General features: G+C 34.9%; 1 protein-coding gene and 1 non-coding gene across 3 annotated transcripts; one reads left to right on the forward strand and one right to left on the reverse strand.

Annotated features, from left to right (window-relative positions):
- Positions 1–1,138: 1,138 nt before the first annotated feature.
- Positions 1,139–16,580, reverse strand: MYOT (myotilin). 2 transcript variants are annotated; one of them, XM_090288279.1, is made up of 10 exons: positions 16,472–16,580; positions 13,350–13,913; positions 9,265–9,439; positions 8,336–8,440; positions 6,018–6,064; positions 5,317–5,449; positions 4,112–4,319; positions 2,158–2,323; positions 1,627–1,760; positions 1,139–1,400 (listed from the first exon to the last, which is right to left on the reverse strand). In XM_090288279.1, exons 2-10 carry the CDS (start codon positions 13,703–13,705, stop codon positions 1,228–1,230), a joined length of 1,497 nt encoding a protein of 498 aa, XP_090144405.1. In that variant the 5' UTR covers positions 13,706–13,913; positions 16,472–16,580; the 3' UTR covers positions 1,139–1,227. The 2 variants fall into 2 exon arrangements, with proteins under 2 accessions (XP_090144405.1, XP_090144404.1); XM_090288278.1 differs by having other exon boundaries at positions 6,018–6,067.
- A 4,435-nt stretch (positions 16,581–21,015) lies between these two features.
- Positions 21,016–21,148, forward strand: LOC150000749 (small nucleolar RNA SNORA66). The gene has a single exon (XR_016513809.1). It is a non-coding gene; the product is annotated as a small nucleolar RNA SNORA66 (small nucleolar RNA).
- The last annotated feature ends 1,556 nt before the right edge of the window (positions 21,149–22,704 follow it).

Here is a 22,704-nt window from a genome sequence, read left to right on the forward strand (position 1 = left end):
GTAAAAGGAAAATAAGACGGAAATCCAGTTGAAAGACCCCAGAGCAGCCAGCAAAGAAAACCATCAAGCTGCTTTGAAAGTAAAAAATAAAGCGACTTTTGTTATTTCCCTGAAAGAGATGTAGACTGATGTTGATAAATGCTGTTTTGTGTGCAGATAAAAAGCAGAATGAGGCCACACAGCAGGGAGCGTCAGAGGCTGCCAATGATAAAAGGAACCCGAGAGGCCTAGCAGGAGGCTGACGGCAGTGGACAAGGGTCTGAGAGAAGGAAAAGGATGCTGTCCTAGGTTAGAATAGTTTACTAAAAGGATTTGCCCTTTCCTGTACGTGACTCAGATGCTTACAGAATTATGCTTTCTAATGGAACAGGTTATCTGAACTTGAAGTGTAGGATGAGAAAAAGCACCAAAATATAGCTATTCAGATTTACATTAAATATAAGAATTTGGCAGATGACTCTACAGACTATTCTTATTCCATTGAGCGCCATAGTCTCAGATCTTGAAGCATGAGAGACCTGTTTGGTTAAAACAAAATCAGAATTGCAGGAGAGATTTCCTCATGCCTTTGAAGTGTAAACCCTGGAAAATGGAGCTCATTTTCAGGGGGAATTGACTGAGCTGTGAGTTTTACCAGGAAGATATACTACTGTTCTAGAATATAATATTGTTGCTCTTTTGGAACTTGTTATTCTTAGGGTTTGCTAGTTATCTGATAAATAAAAACCAGAAGTTTTATGTTAAAGATCTAGGCTTTTGTGAAAAGACAGTCTGTTTTAAATAATTGAAATTTTATTGTCTTTTGCCATAAAACTGTGGAACACTCAGATAATTTATACCATGTTAGTATTCCTATAAGAGAAAATGGGTAAAACAGTATTTAGAAAGCAGTACCAGTAAGTCTTAGAAGCATTAGGTGTGTCTAAAAAGTTGATGTTAATTCATAACCTGTAGTTGTTAAATGTGTATGACTTAAATGTTAAAATCCCACATTTTAAGATAGTCTTCTACAATTACAAACCCAGTACCCAAATTTCCTGTTGGCTTCACAAACCAGAGATGTAGATAGAATGTGCAAGAGTCAAAGGATAAATAATATTATAAATATATATGTTATATTACCTAATGAAAGCCGTAATCTGTTAATACAGCTATGGATTTATTTTAAAAATTTAATTGAACATATTACTAATAGTGTAATTGTGTTTTCCAATGTTGGTAAATTCGTTAAAGTTCTTCACTTTCATAGAGTCCAGATTGAGCTGCCAGACGCTGAAACTCTCCTTCAGGGTTAAAAGCTTGTTTCACATCCAAACCTTTTCCGTTAAGCGCTAAATATTTGCTAAACGTTGGCCGAACACGTAACTGCTTAGGAGCTGGAAGAGTTTGGTTTGGACGGGCTGAAATAGATCAAATAAAAGTTAATTCAGAAAATCTAAACAAATGGGTTGCATAAGATATTCATTATCAAACAGGAAAAGAAAAAAAAAACCTGAATATGTATGGGGAGAATCCCTCAGATTTTGTGCTATGCTGGGATTTGTGTTTCTTATTAAGTCTTAAGTCCTTTATAACAGTAGACATAGCGCTTTATAACAGCGTGATATATATAACAGTGCGACTTACGTGTAACATCTAATCTTGTGTTACATGTGGTCACTCCAGCTTCATTAACTGCAGACACAGTATACCACCCAGCATCTTTCTTGTTTACATCTTTTATCAGTAAAGTAATTCTTCCAGAGTTATCATGATGTAAGCTGAAAAGAAACAATTATAAAATGAATAGGAATTAATTTTTCTGCGAAAGTTTATTTATGATGCCCCTGATCTACATAGTCAGACTAGTAAGAAAAAGAAGCATTTGGAAATTCTGAGGCTATATTTATTTAGTCATTGCCAAATAGCTATTGATTTTCTTGAATTAAACATCCCCTCACCAAATCTTTTTTATTGTTAGTAACAAGGTAAATGCTAGCTTACTTTATACTTTAAATTCCTGAATAATGGATTCTGGTTTAAGGAGGTTTATGATATTTCCATATATGTTTAAAAACAAGACAAATTGAGATCATAGATGCATGCCATTTATAATGCATTTCAAAATATAACTGGATTCAACAAAGTAAACTATAAGTCTAGAAATACTTATCCTACCTTATTCGATCAGTGTTGAATTGTACCATTTCATTATTTCTTTTCCAGAAAAGTTTTGGTGGAGGTATAGCTGAGATTTGGCATTCTAGCTTCACTGAGTCTCCCTCAAAAACTTTTTTGCTCTGTGGTTTATAGATAAACATTGGTGCTCTTCTATGTTCTTTTGCTACATATTAATAAAAAATCAAGTATGTGGAATATTAGAAAAATGATATTATATCAAACCAAAGTATGAAATTTGTTGATATAAAATTTTTTAAAAGTAGTAACAGGATTGGAAGCTTTTTGTATATTTTAGCTTTAACTAAAATAATAAACAATACTATCGTGTTATTACACCTGAGTTCTAAAACAGTAAGGTAATGATGCATTGAATTTACAATCATGTTTTATTCAAAGAATTTAAGTCTTGTTCTTATTTATCATGTCATCTATAGGGAGGCAGCATGAATGGTAGAAAGAGTACCAGACAACTTGGGTTCAAGTTCTCTGCCTGTTAGCCATGCCAAATTGGGAAATATTCATTTAGTTTCTCTGAGGCACAATTTTATCTACTGTAAAAGAATACAAAACTCAAGTAATAGTGACTATTGTGCCTACCATACAGAATTATTGTGAGGATCAATTGAAAGAGTGAAGAAACGCTTTGTAAACTACCAATATAAAGTAATATACAGATGTCAGTAATTATTACATCTTTACTTTTCTTCAAATACCTGAGAGAAAAGAGGAAATGATTCTATAATACCATTACTCTAATTTTTCTGAAGGAGAAATGAGATTGGACAGATGCCTGCCAAGGTCTCTTTCAGCTCTTAACATTATAGTGTTTCTGGAGCTATTGGCATAAGAAGGATTTGCCCAAAGCTTAATCACTTGAATTGTTTTTTGATTTCTAGATCTCTAGTTTTTCCCTTAGCTGAATCCCCTTATTATGTCATAGAATAATCTTAAAGATTTTTTTATTAATCTGGGTAGAATACAGACTCAAAATTTTCTAAATTGATCAAGCTTTTATATAACAGACAATGAATTACAGCAAAATCTCTCTTAGGTGATATAACCTGGCTTAAACCATTACAAATGTGAGATATTTAAAGCACTTAAATGCAATATTTTAAAACAGAACATCAATTTTATGAGAACTGCCTTAAAGAAAATTTGAGCCATGAGTTTTGCTATTCCTGTTTTATAAAGCAAATAGGCATGTTTTTGTTATCATGATTACAGATGAGTTTCCTAGTAAAAGGAACACAGTGTAAGGCTAAAAGTTGATATTTTCACTTTAGTTTTAAACTGTGCATGATTATGACAATTCTGTAAAAATGTGAGTTAGGTTGATTATTTTAGACTGTAGACCAGAGAAATGATTAGACTAAACATTTTCACTTTAAGAACTATTAGTTACATCTATAGAATGCTCCTGCCCTGACTGATGTGGCTCAGTTGGTTGGAGCATTATCCCATAAACCAAAAGGTTGTGGGTTCGATTTCTGGTCAGGGCACATGCCTAGGTCGCAGCTTTGATCCGTGGTCAGGGCATGTACAAGAGGTAACCAATAGATGTTTCTCACTTGGATGTTTTTCTCCCTCTCTCTCTCCTTCCCTTCCCCTATCTCAAAAATCAGAAAGTATGTCTTCTGGTGAGGATTAAAAAAAAGTTTCTGCTACCTTATTTGGTCTGTCTGAAATTGTACCATTTCTTTATTTCCTCTCCAGTAAAGCTTGATGGTAGATCTGTCATTCTAGTTTCACTGAGTTTCCCTTAAGAATATCATCCCTTTTATACTTCCCATGCCCATCCTTGGCTTTTGGTTAAACACTGGGGTTCTTCTCGGTTGTATAGTGTAGACATTAACCTTAAATATGAAGTCCTCTGGGATTTTCTTTTTTAATACTTTCTTTTTTAATACTCCAGGATTAAAGATACATTATGATCTCTTGGAAGGCTTACCCAGGACGTCCAGCTGCACAGTAAAGGTGGCTTCTCCTGCTCTGTTCTTGGCAACACATACATAAGCCCCTGCATCTGAAACTCTGACCACTTCAAAGATGAGTGAATGAAAACCCTTCTCAGACACGATCATTTTGTGTAAATCATCTGATTGAACTGGTCTTCCATTTAGATACCATGACACATCAGGAGCTGGCAGTCCACTTACCTAGAGATGAAAACACAAGGAGATGACAGAATTTTAAATTATAGCATCATCGGAACCCATTTGTCTATGAATTTTAACAATTTCAGTACCTGGGTGGGTTTGTGATTAAAAATGCAAAGCAAGAGCTTAAAAAGGTATTTATTTGCTTTCAATAATTTTTAACAAAACAGTACAAGTTACAACTCTTGAAATTAATACAGTATTTTCAGACTATCTTAAACCATATCCAGCTATTTCATATGCAACCTCAAACTTTTTAAGATGTTTAATAAATATGGAAGTCATATGGCTTTTCTGGCTAATGGTGATTGCAAATGTAGTCCCAGAAGCACATTTATCTGAGGCTTGCTGATCTAATGAATAACCTTTCCAAAACAGTGTTCTCGAGCTGTAGTTTTTGTGTATGAGTGACAGTTTGTTAAGTGTTCTTATATAAGCCTTAACAATTAAATCCATACACTAACTTTAATTCATAAGGAATCTGGAAAAACATAAGAAAAAGTTCTTCAAAATGAGGGTGTTGAAATTGTGAGCTTTTCTGAAAAGCTATTCTAGCTTGAAGAATTCTTCTAGGCTGAGAGAAAGCAGTGTTGCTTGTATTTCTTAATGGAGAAGAATTAAAGAGGCATTCTACTTTAGAGATCCTGTTATGATAGCTTCACTTAGAGTATTTATTAGATGGTAGACACTATTGTGAATACCTTATGCCTGTTTACTCAGTTAATCTTTAAACAACTTAATGAAGTAGGTACATTTGTTATTCTCATTTTACAGATGAGACAAAAGCACAGAGAGGTTAAGTGACTGAGAGGTTACATAGCTGAAAAGTGGCAGAGCCAGGAACCAAACCCAGGTAAGCTTGGGTCCAGCATTTGTGTTCTTAACCTCTATACATACTGCTTCTCAAGCTATGTAGCAAACTTATGAAAAAGAAGAAGACATTTTTCAAGATTTAATATCCCATTGTTAATTTCCCTCCAATATTTAAAACTCTTACTTTGAAGTCCATTCTGCAGAATCTTCCTTCTTCAATTGACATGTTCTCTGGCACTTGAATGAAACGAGGCGGGTAAAATTTCTCCTGGATTGCATCCTCATCATTTACACCTCCCCTTGAAGATGATCTACTTCTACGAAAATATTTTAATAACCACTTAGCAGAAAAGTTGTCATTGTTTCTTTCACACAAATATAGTTTAGCCATCAAATTTGAAACCCCAGAGTCTATACTGTTTGATAGTGTAATAACAATGGAGAGAGGCCTTGGGGTTGTATTTAGCTCTGGCATGTTTGATAACTATTAGAAATGGTAGCAGTTTAGAAACATCTGGTACTAGTTGCACATCTTTCTTTTTTACAGTGCCACGAATAAAAGAAACTGTTCTATTAAAATGCAGAGTACTCCATGACAATTCTTACACATGCAAAGGTGGTTAGAGTTGGGGGTTCATGATCATGAAAAAGTTGTTGGACATGGAAACATGTTCCTTGCTTATTTGACCAAAACATTGAAAAAACTTACTCTGTGATAGTTATAATAATTAACATAAAATTTTGATCATCATTGCTGACATTAGAAAATTCACATTGTATTTTATAAAAGGTATGTGGGAAGCTTGGGAGCTCTATGAATATTACATTTTTAAACTGAAAACATTTTAAATAGCAAAATATATATTTAAAATTAAATTTTTTTACCTTACTTGTGACATAGGAACTTGCAGTCGTGCATATTCTGAATTGTGCTGCTTGAAATTAAAACAAAGTGATAATGTCAACATGAAACTGCTAGCTTGAAATGAACCAAAACTAAGTAGTTGTGGTTGAACATTTCTATGTTGACTGTATTTTTACCGTTATGGTTAGTTCTACTATTAAGCTTTTAAGCATTTAAAACATCCTATACCAACCTTCTAATACTCTAGCAAGAAAACCCCAGAATTAATAAGACTGTTCTGCAGGCATGATTTATGAAAATTAGATAGACTTTGAATTGATAGTGGTTCGTTTTTCAGGTGACTTTTATGACAAAGGATGATCTGTCCCCCTGGTATATTTGAAATGGCTGCACATAGTACAGATTGTCCTTTAGTAAAACAGGAATAGACATGAAGTCACTGTGTTGGCAGTAGGTATGGGGTATTATGCCTGCTGTTCAAAAGTGGCACCAACAGCAGTAAACATATTAGACTGGAAAATACTGCTCTTTTTAGCTCATGACACAAAGTCCTGATGGAAGATATGTGTAGAGCAATGAGAAGGCTTTGAAAACAACATTAATTACTTCCTGCTTAATAAAGGTATATTTAATTTAAGTAAACATCTTTTAGAATTAATATCTGAGCACCAGAAAATTATTTCTATTTGAGAATAAAATCTGGAATTGATGAAAATTATAATAGAATTAATAAATTGATTAACTAGTGCCCATTTTGTGTATTTCACTGTGTTTGCCATAGTTGGAGATTCAAAGAAGTGGAAAAACACAGTTCCTACCCAAATATCTGAAAAACATCTGTACAGCAACACAGCAAATCATTACAAAAACTTTATTTTTGAATGAATATGTTTAATGTATTTTGTAATTTTGAAACAAAATTCTTAAAACTCACAATTTTTGGCTAGCCTTAAGATTTTCTAAGCAAAATGTTGAAAGAACAACTCAGTGATCAGACAAATAAACTTTTTTTGGTGAAAAATAAAAATCCAGTTAAAATATCCAGACTAAGTTTTTTTTACTTTTTCCCTTTAAGGTAGTTTGAATATGTATATATTTGTATTCATAAATACGATACTTCAGTTATACATAGTTTGATGACATTTTGTTTGAATCGTACAAAAAATGTAAGATTTGTATCTTCTGATTTCATAATGATATATTTTACTGCTATTTTTTCCCCTGGTATCATCACCTGTTTTTAAAGAATGAATGAAAAAAACAATTCATCCTTGCCCTTGAGATCATATACCATAAATTTATAAGTTGATCCATCATCAATATAATGTTGCTTTGAGTTATTTCTGCCAGTAGAGATAGATTTGTGTCTATTGCTGTAATCTCCTGTACCACCACAGTAGGTGTTCCTTATAAATTAGACGAATGAATGCTTTGAACTGTTCAGTAGCCAAAAAGAGAGTTAAATTCTGTTTTCAGTTTCTAGTTACTTGTTCTATTAGACCCTGCTCCATTTTTCTTAGTAGGACTAGTTGTATTTTACAAACAAAAATCTTATTTTCATCTTCCTATACTTAGAAGCTTGGAATTCTTGATGGCCCAGTTTTCATCCCTTTGGCTCCCAGTTTCTTGTGAACTTTTTGGGAAGGAATGAAAGGTAACTACAGAAGGAAGGGAGAGCAATCACAGTTCAGTCCACCTTATAAATTTCTTTTCAGGGTTAACTTTACTTGTTAAAATGAAGTTGGTCAGATACAAGCCTGTGGGATGGATATTCACTTCATTCTCTTCATAAAGTTAATCCCTTTCTGTAAAGGATGCTTTTGTTAATCTTAGAGCCATTACTCATAAGGCTTTTTTTAAAAAATAAGCATTTGTGAATACAGGAACATGACAAAAAGGAACTGGATGTTTCACTAGTACCATGAGTATATTTTAAAACATTGAAATGATAAAGAGCTTGTGAGAAAAGGTTATAATTACTTTGGTTTAGAGTTTTAATTTCTGTCCTACTGAAGATTTACAACTCATAAATTCTCTGTCCATACAGACATTGTAGGAAAGAGTCCTAGATCTAACTGATCCATAAATGTCCAGATGAAAAGTGACTCCATAACCCTTTTGGTGTTTTTTGTCTTTGTGCCATTTCTTATGCAGATATTAGAACCACTAGAATATGGGGTAAAATTTAAACTTAGTATGTTTTAGCCCATCATTGTCTTTCCTATGGAAGTGATTGGCTTTTGCTTCAAATGCTACTTATAAACGTTTAGAAAAGCAGACATTTAAAAATCACACACACTGAAAGAGCTCCAGTTAGATAAAGATTATTTTAATTTACCTGTGGTGAGTCTTGTGCCTCACTGTCATTTTGAGCTTGAAACACAGCAGCTGCATTCTGTGGTCCTAGCAATCTGCGAGCCATCTTCTCCTCATATGTTAGCCGCTTTAAAGAGGTAAGTCATTAAGAAGAATGGTAATGAGATTTAATAAAAGTTGTTTGTACAGATTTAACTTAAAACCACTGGGAATTTTACCAAGGAAGTACAGTTCTATATTTGAATTATAGTTATTTCCTTCCAGTCTAGTGCCACTTCTCTCATCCATAATATTCACTTGTTTCCTTGGAAAGACAGGCATAATTACCCTTAAATAAGGCTCTCCCAGGTAAAGGAAAATTCCCTGCCTTCCTTCTGGTTGTGTGTGTTCCAATTGTCTCTGTCTTTGAATATAGTACTGCCTGTCCTCACATTCAGAAAGAACTTATTAAATGAACACTGAATATTTGATTTACTAACTTCTGGCTGAAAGCAGTACAACTGATATGTTAAATGTATTTGGATTAAAGGCATATAGTACTGTTTCAAAGATAGGTGACTAATACAATGTGTACAGTAAGAGTTACATAGTAAAATTTACAGTTATTTGTCCGTCCATAATATATACCAAAGTGCACGAAAAAGTCAGGTTGACAATATTTCCTATTAGTTATTTGCTCATTAGACATATTTTATGAGACAGTAATGCTTAGAATGAAATATTTATTAAATCGTTTTGATTTTTTATTTGCTTCATTTTTTTGCTACTCAAAACCAAGAGGTGATTTCATGCAGAGAAATATGAAACAGGACCAAATATTCCAGTTTAAAAGATTATCCTATTCCTTGCTGATTATATGCTCCTTGATCTGTGAGACAGAAAGAATTTTCTTATTGAAATTAGATTTTATAGTTTAACTGGCTTTTTGTATAAAATAGATATCTTGCTCACTTGATTTCCATTATGAAGAAGGCTGTCTTTGCATTTTAGCTTTCTTTCCAAATCTTGAATCAGAGCTTCTTTTGATCCTTGTATTTCATGGTCAGGAGTCCTTGGTGTGGGCTTAGCATTTGCACTTTGGGATGGCTTAGCATTTACAGGTTGGCCAGCTGAAGGTTGTTGATAACTTTAAAAAGAAAAAAGATTTTGTAATAATAAGATCTTTCAGATGTGTTTCTAAAAGAGACTTGGCCTTATTTTGTCAGTCATCTTTAGATAGTTTGAATCTACCACTTAGTACTACTGGTGTTAATAAGAACATCAGTTTCCCTAGTAACAGTCAAGAGGGATTTTATAAGAATTATTACTGGCTTTTTTGTTTCTTTGAGTTTTGGCAAGTGAAAATCAAGTAGCAGGAGGAACTATCTAGATTAGATATGAGGAGGATCCTCTTCCTTGAAGACCTTCTCTAAAAGAAGTGAAAGTATGGCTACCATCAACCTACAGCTAGTAGGTTGAGAGCTCTTTTAATCTTAAAAGTGAATTTCATAAGTGCGATTAATAGGTGGATATTAAACAGTGATGTGCTGGAGCTGACTCACATGGGCTCAAGAGGGCTGATTTTCAGCATTGCTTCCCAGCTGTCTGTGATCTCATGTTGTTGGTTTGAAATTGGTGGTGGCGGGAATCTCTACACCAGGGAAATTGGTAAATACCGCAAATCATAGCTCCTTCCTCCAGCTGATTGTTAAACATTTGCCACTATAACCACTGGTGTTTAGTGACTATTCCGTTGTTTTGAATGGAGCCCACAGTTTACATAGCTGCTGTTTTTCCTATTAATTTCTAATTTCTATTGATTTCTTATTCTAGAAAATGCAAGTATGACACTATCTAACAAGTAGCTTCTACAGTAGTGACAGTTTCTTTACTGTTGCTAAAGTGGTTTTGGGAGAAAGATGGGAATGATTAGGGGAGGAAGGAGAAAGAAATGTAAACTAAAGAAAAGGTTAGGAAAAAAAGGAACCAAATTTGAATAGCAGTTGAAGAGTTTGGTTTAAATCCTTATTTCAAGTTCTGTTCCTAAATTGTCTTCTAAGATGTTCTTGCCGCTCCCAGAGTTCCCTGTTGATTTTGTTGGAGGGCAGGGGTGGTATTTAGGGACTCCTATGTTATTAGATCTGTCAGGTACAGTTTTCACAGTGCTTTGTTCATATGTCACATAGTTTATTCATTTAGGGGCATATAGGTGTTAGCTTGTATCTATTTAATATGGGAAAACTGGCCACTACCTTTACTGAATATTTAACCATTATTATAATAAACATTCTCCAGTTATCCAGATGAGGCAGCCTTTGTCTGTTCTGTGACATATTCCTGTTCAAATATTCTCAGAGATCATTAAAAGGAAAGGTGTCTCCTCTGAGTGGAGCCAGAATTTTAATTTTTATAGGCTTTGGGGACTTTGTTAGTAATCTCTAGGTTGTAAACATACTGAAAAAAAAGTCTTATTACTCATTGTATTATTTATATCCACTAACACAGAGCTTAGGTATAGGTGATATTCACTATCAGTTGAATGAATGAATGTTTTCCATTGTATTTAAGATGCTCTGTAATGAAAGTTGGTGATACACGTTTCCTCTCCTTACATTTCAGATCTTCAGGGTTGTCCACATTAATTCTTAACTGAAGTCTGATTTGTTCAGTTAAGTGAATAGCCAAGCCAAGTGTTTAAATAAATAGTGAGGTGTTTTTTTGTTTTGTTTTGTTTTTTGTTCATTTGTTTTACGATTGAGTTCCCAGTCAAAGTGGTAAAATTCTTTTGGTCTTACAGATATATTTCTCCAATGGTATAAAGTTAAAATAGCCTATTTTTTTAAATGCTAGCCCACCATCTTTATAGAATTCACACACTTGTTAAAGTGAATTAGCATTATATAGTTTTTTTCAGACTGTCATAACGTAGTGTAATATCTCTGAGAAATCTTGAAGGGTTATCAGAAGCAAGCCTGAGAATCACTGAATATACACAACCTCACTTTATTCACTATTCAGTACCAGTTTAGATGGCTTAAGTGTTAGGACTTGATATCAACTCATATTTGTAAACTAGTATTATACTTGCACACTGTTGTATAGGTCTTTTGTTTCTGTCATTTGGATCAGAAAACTGGTTCACTGAACTGGTAAGGTCAAGTTGCTGAATATCACACAGCAAGATTTTTGAAAGGAATAATTAGAATTAAAGAATTCCTCTCAGTTTCTGGTCTGTGGTTTGATTAACTGAATAGAACGTTTGCTTTAAGGGTTTCCTACTGAGGAAAAGCTAAATAAAGCTTTCAGACTTCTCTAGGTCAAAATCCAAGGGATTATTTTAGAAGACATGGCAAACTTAAGCTCATCATAACAATGAAGGAGTTGTGCACAAATGTTCAAAGGGCCAGAGCTTTCCACCATGTGCAGCTGGACACAGAACGGGTATCAAGTGGCTGTGGGAAGATTAAAAGGGTTATCTGTCATTGCTGAAAATGGAACAGCTAAAGCTGGGTCTTTGATCTCTGGTTTGGAGACCTCCTCTGTTTTCTTTCTTATCCTATATTTTTTGCCTTTTTTCATTGCTTATTTCTGTGCACAGAGCTAGGTATATGGTTGAAGCTCAGTAATATTTATTTAATAGTTTTCTGGGCAGGAATTTGGAGTAGAGTTGAAAGAGTTTACTAAGAAAAATATAGTCAAAAGTTATTTTAGATTTTAAAATGCTCATGTAGGACATTTGGAAAAAATTGAAAGCTAGATGGAAAAAGATCATCTGGGTTAAATGTTATCAAGAAAAATATACAATGTGTGATAATGGGCATAATGGGAATTTGGGAAGAAAAGAGAGGGCTCTTAATTCTTGAATGCATCTTTTAAAATACTAGGTCAAACATGAAATGCCATTTTTGTAGGTCAAAAAGAGTTGACCACCAGCCATTTCACATGATTCAGCCTGGTATCTAGGATTTTGACAAGTATTTTTGGTTTTCCTGGTTTTTATTCTTAAAAATATTGAAAGGTTTTCTTTGCCAGTTAAATTGCTACAGTCAATTCAACTAGGTTTTCAGAGCTGTCACCACAGCAGGAATCTCCAGAAAAAATTAGCCTCTAGAGAAGACTGAGCAAAACTAGCAAGAATTACAGCAAATCTGTCAGTAAGCCTGCAACAAACAAAACACATTCCATTGGACAGTTTTTTCCAGATGCCCCTGATTTAATTTTCTGATGTTCTAGCCAGCCAAGGAATAGGTAAACTGATAGCCCTAACTTTGCATAAGTGCAAAGTATTCAGTTCGTGTTTTAAAAAAAGCACAACCACTATGTCCTTCATATCAGGTTCTCCTAGGACAATTTTAGGACTGTGAAAATAGTACATGCTTGCATAAAGCTGCAGGTATTCATCCCTGTATTTAGACCAGCTTCATCAATTTGAACAAAGTATAGGTTTAATTACCAAAGGCAATCCTAAGGTCATAACCCTTTATTTAAGCCTTTCTTCTTCTGATCATAGTAAGGAAAAGTTATATACTTTAGAGACTGAATCCCAGATTTTCTTTTTAGTCAAGTGGATATTCAAGATCAGAGGGGAAATGGATAGGAAGAAAAGACTGAGACTGGAAAGAAATTTAATAGCTTCTACTTATGTGAGAGGAAATCCTATCAGGCAGGTGTTCTTCATCTCAACTGAGCCCAGAACCGGAGCAATTAAATTTACAGCATGAGGAACTTAACTCAGAACTGGGGGAATAGTTCAGTGTTCTTGAGTATGTTAGAAATCTTTTTTTGAAGATGGAAAATAATAAGTAATTGTATGGGGTAATAGAGGATTTGGGCTCAACTCAACTTGGACGCTGGAGAATGGGTCAGATGACCTCTTATTGCCAGTACCCTGGTTCAAGGTGTTTTAGGAGAATTATTGGATGAGACCTTCGGGTCACATTGTCTTTTTAGATAGTGAAGAATGAACTACAGCATTAACTCCCCTTCTCCCACCGCCATCCTCAGGTACTGTATATGCAGTATATATCCATAAGCATATATTATAAAAACTCACTTACTTGGAGTCCACAGTGGTAGGGATTTTACTGCTATTGTAATCAGGCTGTGATGGTAATATGGAGCTGAGGAAGCTGGCTGGGGACTGGTTATAAGTGGCTGTAACCCTTTGGCCCGGGTTGGAGCCAGCAAGCTGCTGGGAAGAAGCAGGAAAAGCAGAGGAGGACATGGTGATGTGAGAGCTCACTGTTGAGGAAGCAGAAAATCTTTGCTCTGTGCACTGGCGGGGCTGGATGACAATGGAAGACTGTTTGGTCTGGCTAGAGTAGCTGGAGGTTTCCGGTCCGGGAGGCTGCAGTCTGGAGCCACATGGGTTTTGTGATTGGATGAAGTGTTTTGGCCGTTCGTAGTTAAACATGCTTAGCTGGTATATGGAATATGAAGGCAATTTGTTACTATAATGATTTGTTCCTGGATGGTTGGGGCCCTGAATTTGAGGTGGCAAGCCTGGAATTACAGAAGGTCACAAGGAATCAGAAGCAACCTTGGTCTGCCCCTTGTTGAGATCCTGGGAATACTGTGTTCCTGGCTTTGATGGAGTGGCCGTCTCTTGAAGAGTATCTTTCCTTCAAAAGGAGAAAATTGTTCAGTTACAATATTTGCATAAAAAATAGTACTGTTTACTTAACATCTTTAGAAGCTTGTGTGTGTTGTTTTTGAGCTTTTTTTGGTTTGTGTGTGTATGTGTGCTTTCAATGTTATCTTAAAGTGGAACTTGCCTGGTTTCTACACTTCTTCCTTTATTCTCTGTCTCTGCACCAATGACTTTTCCCCATAAGAATAAGAAAAAGGATTCATTAGTGTTTGTTTACCTCTGGGTGATTCTTAAGCATACCCAGGGACTTCAAGATGTAGGAGCATGAAATTTGAGTTTGCCAAGTGGGTATTTATGAAAAGAAATGCTGTGATATTGCTCAATGTAATAATTCTGTGGTCTCATGATTAGCTTTTGCCCAGAGGCTACCGTTGCATTAACCACAGAGATTTAATGATTTAAAATTATTAGCAGTTAAATATATAACATGTCAACTTCCATTCAATTTTAATCCTTCCCATTGCTCATCAAAACTGATGAACAGCTCTTCTGACAAACCAGTTAATTCATATCCTGGTGATCTGTGATGAATGATGTCTTGGTAAATCAAGGGGAGCAATGTGCTTCTTTTGTAAAGAATGTTACTTTAATGTCCATAGTTACTCTTTCACCTTTTCACAATTTCTCAAAGTAGATGAACATCTATAATTCACAGTTGTCACTTTGAGTGAATTTTTTTAACCTTATAATTCATTGCCTCTTTTTTCCCTTGAGTCCAAATTGACTATAGCACTAAAATAGACAGTAATTAAGAAGTGACTATGTGTTTTTGTCTCTCTCTTGTATATATGTTACTGACTGCATTCCAGAGCCATTTGTATTTTTTCTGTTATTTTTAGATTATACTATCTAGTTACTGGTCTTGATGTGTTCTTAGTTATTTAGTTTTACTTTTTATTATTTTTGCCTGTTTAAGATGTTTTTTAGACTAATTTTAAAATTATTTTAGCTCCTCTCGTATATTTTCTTTTGAAATGACAAACAGGATTGCAGAAGGAAGTAAGGCAACTGTGAAGCTAGCCTGTACCTTACGAAGAAAAGATAGGTGTCATTTTTCTTACTTAGCTCTTAGGTTTACCTCCTACAGTAGATCTTCATTTTTCCTTAGATGAATCATTTGTCACTAAAATCACCTTAAGGAATTATATTTGCCTCTGATTTCTTCCATTAGTGTGGTAAATCGAAGCAGGACTATATATAGACATTATACACGAAGACTAGCCCTGTAAATTGTAGTATTGATTTTGTCTTTATTCAAAATATTAGGTAATTTAGTTCAAAGTACATTAGTTTTGTATAGTTTAAACCTATACTGAGACAGTGCTAAATCAAACTTTTTAGCTGATAAAATTAGCCAAACTGTTTTTCATTATTGAAACAAAAACCTTACAATTATTTGATTTCCTATCTTGAAAAAAGTATAATTTTTAATGAAAAATTTTCAGACAACTTCATCCTAATTGTGCATATAGTTTAAATTAAAACTAGCAGTTTTTGGAAAGTACAAAAATGCAACTAAACAGCCAAGAGAAAGATTCTATTGAAAAGACTTAAAAATCATATATTCCTTAACTTTAAGTTTGAGCACAAGCACATTCAACTAGTCAATTTTAGCAATTAACTATAATAGGCCTTTAAATTGTTGGGGAAGAATATCCAGAGGAGGCTGTAATTGATTTCTGAAAAAAAGACTAATTTCAAGGCAAGTAGTTTTGTAGTTATTGGTTTATTCATTCCAGCAGAATTGAATCCAGTTTGGTTCCTAAATTCCTTTTTGGGCAGGCAAATGCTTCAGATTCATTTTAAATAGCAAGGAATAAATCGTATAACTAATACCCAGCAGATATTTTTCAAAAAGTCCCCTGTATTTCTTTACATATATTTCTGTAATGTCAACTACCTTGTACATTTTGATATTGTCCTACGAGGTTAAAAATTACTGTTATTTTTAGAAGTGCAATTAAAAATATGTTCTTTCAAAATTTTTAGTTTGTTCATGTCTCACTGAATTTCATACAGTTGTTCCCACAGGTAACTGTGAAGGGCTTTTCTTCCTGTTTGTAGTTACTGGTCAACAATTGAATTCTAGAATAGATTCTATTATGTGGCAGTTATGTTAAATAAATATCAAAGATTTCATAAATAAAAATACTAGTCAGTCTCCTATTTAAAAAATCTTAACATTTTTTCTCTATATCTAATATAGTACAGACTTTCACAAAAAACTGATTGAGGATATTTTGAAGCTGTAGGATATCACCACAGTTAGAGTTGGACCAAGTGTCTCCTTTCAAGGAAAAATGATGACTTAGAAGTAACAACACATAACTGTCTTTTCCACCCTTTCTATAATGCCTTCTAGTTTCAGTGGAATGAATAAACCACTCTCTTCAAATCTTCGTATAACACCATTATGATGTTGTGGCTTTCAAACTTTTTATCTGAAGATCATCTCTTTACACACACCTCTGTTGGACAAAAAACAAAAACAAAACTCAAAAGTGTAGCAGGAATAAAGAAGGGACTTACCCGTAAGTTCTGGAGGGTGCCAGCTGGGTTTAACCCACTATTGAAGGGAAGCAAAAGGCATCCTCTTCCCTCACAGGCTAATCTAGTGGCTCTGTGCTTAATATTATAGCGCCACTGACTTTTATCAGCTGCCAAACAGTGACATCTGATGTGCTTGCCTGTCCATCTACCTATGCTGGCATGTCAAAGTAAGAGTCCACAATCTAAACAATATCTCAGATGTCTTAGTGATATTTAAGGAGTGGGATTACATGAGCTTCTCTTTCAGGCCTCTTTATTTTAGATGTGAATTTTGACTATGAGCTTTAGCAAGCTCATGTAGGGGGAAAAGCAATGAATTGGGAAATGGGAAAAAGTATAAGGAAACTCATTTCTTTATTGTGGTGGGGGCTTTGTGAATCTTCCCTGTTGAAGAAAGAAGGACTAAATCCCTTCCTTATACACAAGTATTCTAAGACTGGTTTTCTATCTCCTAAGACTTCCCCCAAAATAACCAGTGATGGATGGGCTCCAAATTGATCCATATTGATTTATATTGGATAGTTATTCATCTGAAAACTTTTTTTTTTTTTTTTTTTTTTTGCCAAATGGGAGTGAGGGGTGGAGCAAGTTTCAAGCAGTTTAAGAAAAGAGGTGTGGTCTTGGTAAAGTCAGGAGAGCACGTGATGGTGACATGTCACTGGGAAGGTGGGGAGGTGGAAAAACATGGCATGGTTTCTTTAGCACGTTTTCTGAATCTGTATGGTATATGCTTCCACTTCCTTTACCTTGTACTTTTATTCTAAAAGCTTTGCAACACTTTAGAAACTACCAAACGAAGAGGCAACCTATATAATTTAAGGCTCTGTACTGTCAACTCTTTTCCCTTCATCTCCCTTACTTCTAACAGTTTCCTTTCTCCTTTCACCAAGGAGACCATCTTGGTATTTAGGTTTCCATTTTTGTGCAGGGAAATAAATAATTACAGATGAAGGAACATTCAAATCAACAAAAGGGGTGGTGGAGAGGATTAGGTGGCGTGAAGATCAGGCCAATCAAGTGGAATTATCCCCATTTAAGTGGCTTCAGTTTTGATATGATTCTATTGTTTAAAGCTTATCTGTTTATTCCTTTCCCTCATGGATACCCCAAACTTGATTTAATTACCATGTACATTAGGTCTCAACAAACAGATGTTTGAGCACATGTGAGCCATATAAAATTCTTCACAGCTGACCATGTAGGTGTACCAGCCTTTGGTGTTAGAGAAAGTTTAGTAACGGCTGCCTGGGCATGCAGCCATTACTTGGTAGAAAAAGCACCCTAGACTTGATGAGTAGGCTGTGTGCTTACGAAGTCTTATTTCAGGAATCTCCCAAAATATTTCTGCATATCTGCTCCTATTTCAAATTCCATTATAAGGGAAAAGCCTTTTCATTCAAGTTAGAAAGACTTAAAATATAAATTCAAGTGATGGTAAAAATAATAAAAATAACCAACAGGTATAGCATTTTCTATGAGTAAGGCACTGTTCTAAGCACTTTAAATGTGATATATCTTTCTGGGAACAGGGTTTGATAGGGACAAGGAAGAAGAAATACTAGATTAGAGGTCTCTTAGGACCTAAAATTTTGAGGTATCCAGCCAAGTAAGAAAGATACCCAGGATGAACTTCTAAATGCATGTACCATAGTTGAGGCAGAATTTTACTTCATTTACTCTCTTTTTTTTGAGAATTAAAAAAAACCAAACAAACCCACAAAACTTACTTGAGAGAAACAAAGGCTATGCCTAAGAAGCAAGATTAGAAAAATGCATCCTAGTGCCTCTTCTTGTCCCTAGGCCTTTGTAAGGTGTAACATGGGTTGCAGTGTGGTACATCCACAGTGCGTCTAGGCTCAGGTTCTCACTACAGTAAGGGGATCAGGATGATTTGGGAAAGGTAAGTAAGGTCCTCTTTTGTGACACCATTCTCAGAAGTTCAATAGATTTAATAATCTATTAGGAATCTGTTTTTTCTACTTTATAATGTATGGTTTGCTTTTTTGAACGTTTTGTGTTTTATCACAAATATGGCTATTTGAATGGTTAAGTTGCTTATTTGAAAAAAATCTTAAAATGGAAAGAATCATTAAGATGTCAGGTGGGTGAACCATACTCTAACCTGCCTCCAAAGACAACTTCTTTCATTTCTTTCTCTAAATTATCAGTAAGGGTCTCTGGTAAAGCATTCTAATGCCTCACACAATGTATATAACTTCCTTTTATTCCCTATTGCATGTTAAGGGAATTCCTTCATGTTTTATCATCAGTGGAAGGGTAACCGTTTAGCTGTCATTTTTTCATCTCTTCTTCATATATAGCTCTTACTGTCCTTTTAAATGTTCTTTAAAACATTTAGTACAGTATACTATTGTAAAAATGGCTCTGTGAATATCTTCTAAAGTTAGAGGTCAGGTGTATGGGATGAAGCTTAATTTCTGCTGTATCAACTGAGAAGGAAAATGTCACATTGAATATGAGAGGACTAAGGAGTGAAGAATGTTTTATTTATTTTCAGGTTATACATAATTCACTGTGATTACTGAAGTTCTGTATAGACATATAGTGAAAGGAAATCCTACTATGGCACTTGTAATTTGAAATATCCATTCTAGCATCTGACTCAATCTTATATTCTTCTCATGTAAGAAATAATAATGGACACTCCTGGGTTTGGAGTCAAACAGTTAAAATGATAACATTAATTTAATGTTTTACAACTTTCTAGATACATTAACCTTTTTATTTTGGAGACCCAAGTGTTAATGCCTGCTCTACCACATACTTACTGTGTAACCTTAGACAAGCTGCTTAAACTCTCTGAGCTTTAATAATTAACTGAAAAACAAGGATAGTATCTGTTATACTAATCTAAATCTGAGGTTGCTGAGAGACTCAAATAAAACAGGAAATCATAAAATGGACAATTATGTGGTGTATCTCCTACATTAGGTTAACTTTTTTCCTGAGGTAGAGACTATTTATTATTTATTTATCTTGCCCAAGACAGTGTAGCTCATAAGAGATATTCTGTAAAAACTTGTTAACTTTTATGAAACTTTTACCCAATAATTTTACCTACAGAAGATTTTGTTAATGGTAAAGATGGTAATTTCCTGTGAAAGATACTATAAATTCAGGGTCTTTTTAAGTCCTAATGGCTCACTGCTAAACACAGGTACTCATGGAGAAAAGCTTTAGATAGTATCGGCTATCTTCCCAAGGCAGATATAGCATAGAATGTACTTAGTAAATGTTTGTTGAATAAAATGCAGTCTTATTTATTGCCCACACACCCATTCTTACTTGATCCCATGAGCAGTCTTTATTTATAGGGGTAGCTACTGCTCAGGCAACTAGAGGTCCCAGAAGCTAAAGGGGTTCCATGAGACCAGCAGAAATCACAGTCATACTGTTATGGGGGATATACTGATTCTGGTAAAAAGCAAGCAGTAAAGTAATAACTACTATTTATGGAATTTCTACTATGTACTTCATATACGTTGTTCCAGGTTTGTTAGTCTCCAAGTCCAAACTCTTTCCCTCACTGTCTTCCTTGCAAGAAACACTTGAAGTACCTATCCTAAGGTCATGGAAGCATGAAGAACCATCCCTCAACTATGTGAGCCAGTCATCTATATTTTGGTCATTTGTAGAATGAGGAACTTCACGTAAATAACCTCTGATTCCTTCTATCTCTAACATGATATATTCCTTTCACTTAATAGACCCAGATATTACTCAAGAAATTTCATCTTAAGAGACACCAATGTTTTTTTATTTTGTAATTAGCAGGCTGCATTTAGTTGAATTAGGTAACTAGTGAAAAATTCTGTTTTTATTAAAGGCATTTAATCCAAAGTTAACTTTATGCTGGTAAAATATTTAGTGGACTCTGTTAGATATTGTTGAAAGCAAAAATTATAAATGACTCATTTATTGATGAGAGAAAGAGAGACAGAAGGACATTGGTTTGTTGTCCCACTTATTTATATAGTCATTGGTTGCTTCTTGTATGTACCCTGACTGGGGATCGAGCCCACAAACTCGGTGTATTGGGATGACGCTTAATCAACTGAGCCACCTGGTGAGGGCCTTAAGTATCTATTTTTACATTGTTTTTAAATCAATATTTTGGTTTGAGGTTTGTGTTTGGAGGGTGGGATGGTGGTAGATTATGTTGTTTTACATATAACCTGACTGGCAAATTCCCTTACTGAATTATCTTCCCATGTATACATTTGTTCTCTAAATGCAATACAGACAATTATGTCTGTATTCTAAGATTGACAATGAAGACACCTGTACCACAAAATGTTTTACATATTTACATTGTGATAGGACACTGCATTCTATTTTGGAAAAAGATTCCACTTCAAAATCATGTGCCATTTGAGCATTGTTGATTTTTCTGAGTAAGTCTCTGTAACAAACCCTTAAATGTAAATCTAAGCACATGACTTACTATTTTATACATGGTGAAGGAGGGCAAGGAGAAATGACAGTTGAAGTGATTCATCCCAGTGCAAACTCTATCACTAACTATGCACGATGTTGCAGAAGTGAGGGGAACCAGGTTTGCGAAAGTAATTGTGGTGATAGATATTTATTAGCCTCAGAAGCTACTGAGGTGGTCCATTCTATCCTAGTACTTTGTAAAAAATAAGGTAATTCATCTTAAGAGTACAAGCTCCCTGAGGGCAGGAGCTTTGTCATGTTCACCATTCTATCTATTAGAACCAAGAACAGAAATTTTCATTGATGGTGCAGAAATCCTCCTTTGGAATCTGGATCTCATGTTCAGTGGGACTGGCTGCTTCAGGAATAGTTGGCATAAGAATTATTAGGGTATTATCTGGATTTTTGTCCTTCATGTAGCTCTCACTGCTCCAAGGAAAGGAGGCCAGTTTTGGAGAAAATTTCCTGATGGGTAACTTTAGAGAACTCTCTGGTTTCTTCACTTCTTTTCCTTCTGAAAAATATAATTAGTCACTAATTCAGATAGAAGCAGAGAATCTTCGTCTTTGCTCAGGGTTGAATAGGAGCAGGGAGATCGTGAAGAATAATTACCTGGAAAACAAAGAGTCTTGCTCCGGAGATTGCAGTCCCAGCCTCATTTTCTGCAAAGCACTTGAACTCCCCAGAATCTTCAGGAAGTACTTCTGTGATACTCAAGGTACAGACTTCCTCTGAAAAGGGAAGAGATTCAGTATGACCAGGATATTTAGATGACCCAGTTTAACAAACAAATAGTATGGGACAGTGTCAGGGAGAAGAAGTACTAGGAATAGAGTATTCCTGAGATTAAAAAAAAAATCAGCCTGGCTGCTGTGGCTCAGTGGATTGAGTGTGAGCCTGCGAACCAAGTGTTGCTGGTTCAATTCCCAGTCAGGGCACATGACTAGGTTGCATGTCAGGTCCCCAGTTGGGGGTGCATGAGAGGCAACCACACAGTGATGTTTCTCTCCCTCTCTTCCTCCTTTCCCCTCTCTCTAAACATAAATAAATAAATAAAATCAGTTTGATTCAATATTTTTGTCTTTGAGTGGGCTCATGAAGATAAATCTTAAAAATATACATAACGTAGAACAATACTAGCATAGTTCCTACCAACTGCCTCCAGACACATCTGTTTTCTCTTTTAGATTATATATTCCATGAAAGCAGGGATTACATTTTATTCCTTGACTTCTAGATTTCTATAGCTTTAGTGCTTAGCATAAAGGTTCTGTAGAAAGATTTTCTGAACTGACCTAAAAATTATCATTGCCATCGTAGTTAGACTTAATATTAGTACAGCAATGGCTACTGTACCTCTTGGACAGTCAACAATTTGGATGTTGATGTCAGGATGCCTCCTTACTGCTTGTGTGCACAGTTCATGAGTCACAAATACTATACCAAGTGGAATTACAGGAAGAATGCATGCTCTGTGAGGGCAGGAACTGTGACCAGGAATGGAACCTGGAACCTGGAACCTGGCTATAGTCTGTACTCAGGAAATAGGTGTCGGATGAATGAATAGATGAGTAAATACACTTAAAGATCCCAGTTATCTTGTTTCTTCTGTGTGTCAGTTTAAGAATTGGCATAGGGTAGTCTCAAAACTGCTCATGAAGGCAAAATAATTTAGGAGACAAAGTCTACTGATGCTAATTTTGACTTAGTCATTTATTTAAAATATTTTGAAAAATTGTACTTTAACAGAAATG

This window comes from Furipterus horrens, unplaced genomic scaffold, assembly GCF_987537825.1.
Source record: "Furipterus horrens unplaced genomic scaffold, mFurHor1.1.pri manual_scaffold_10, whole genome shotgun sequence".
NCBI classification, from domain to species: domain Eukaryota; kingdom Metazoa; phylum Chordata; class Mammalia; order Chiroptera; family Furipteridae; genus Furipterus; species Furipterus horrens.

Excerpts from the sequence above, each read along its gene's own strand:
- MYOT (XM_090288278.1), bottom strand. The coding sequence starts at position 13,705 with ATGTTTAACTACGAACGGCCAAAACACTTCATCCAATCACAAAACCCA. Across the intron at positions 9,440-13,349 it reads CCTACCACTGTGGACTCCAA|TTATCAACAACCTTCAGCTG; the intron begins GTAAGTGAGTTT and ends TTCTTTTTAAAG. Across the intron at positions 4,320-5,316 it reads TCTGCAGAATGGACTTCAAA|GTAAGTGGACTGCCAGCTCC; the intron begins GTAAGAGTTTTA and ends TTTCATCTCTAG.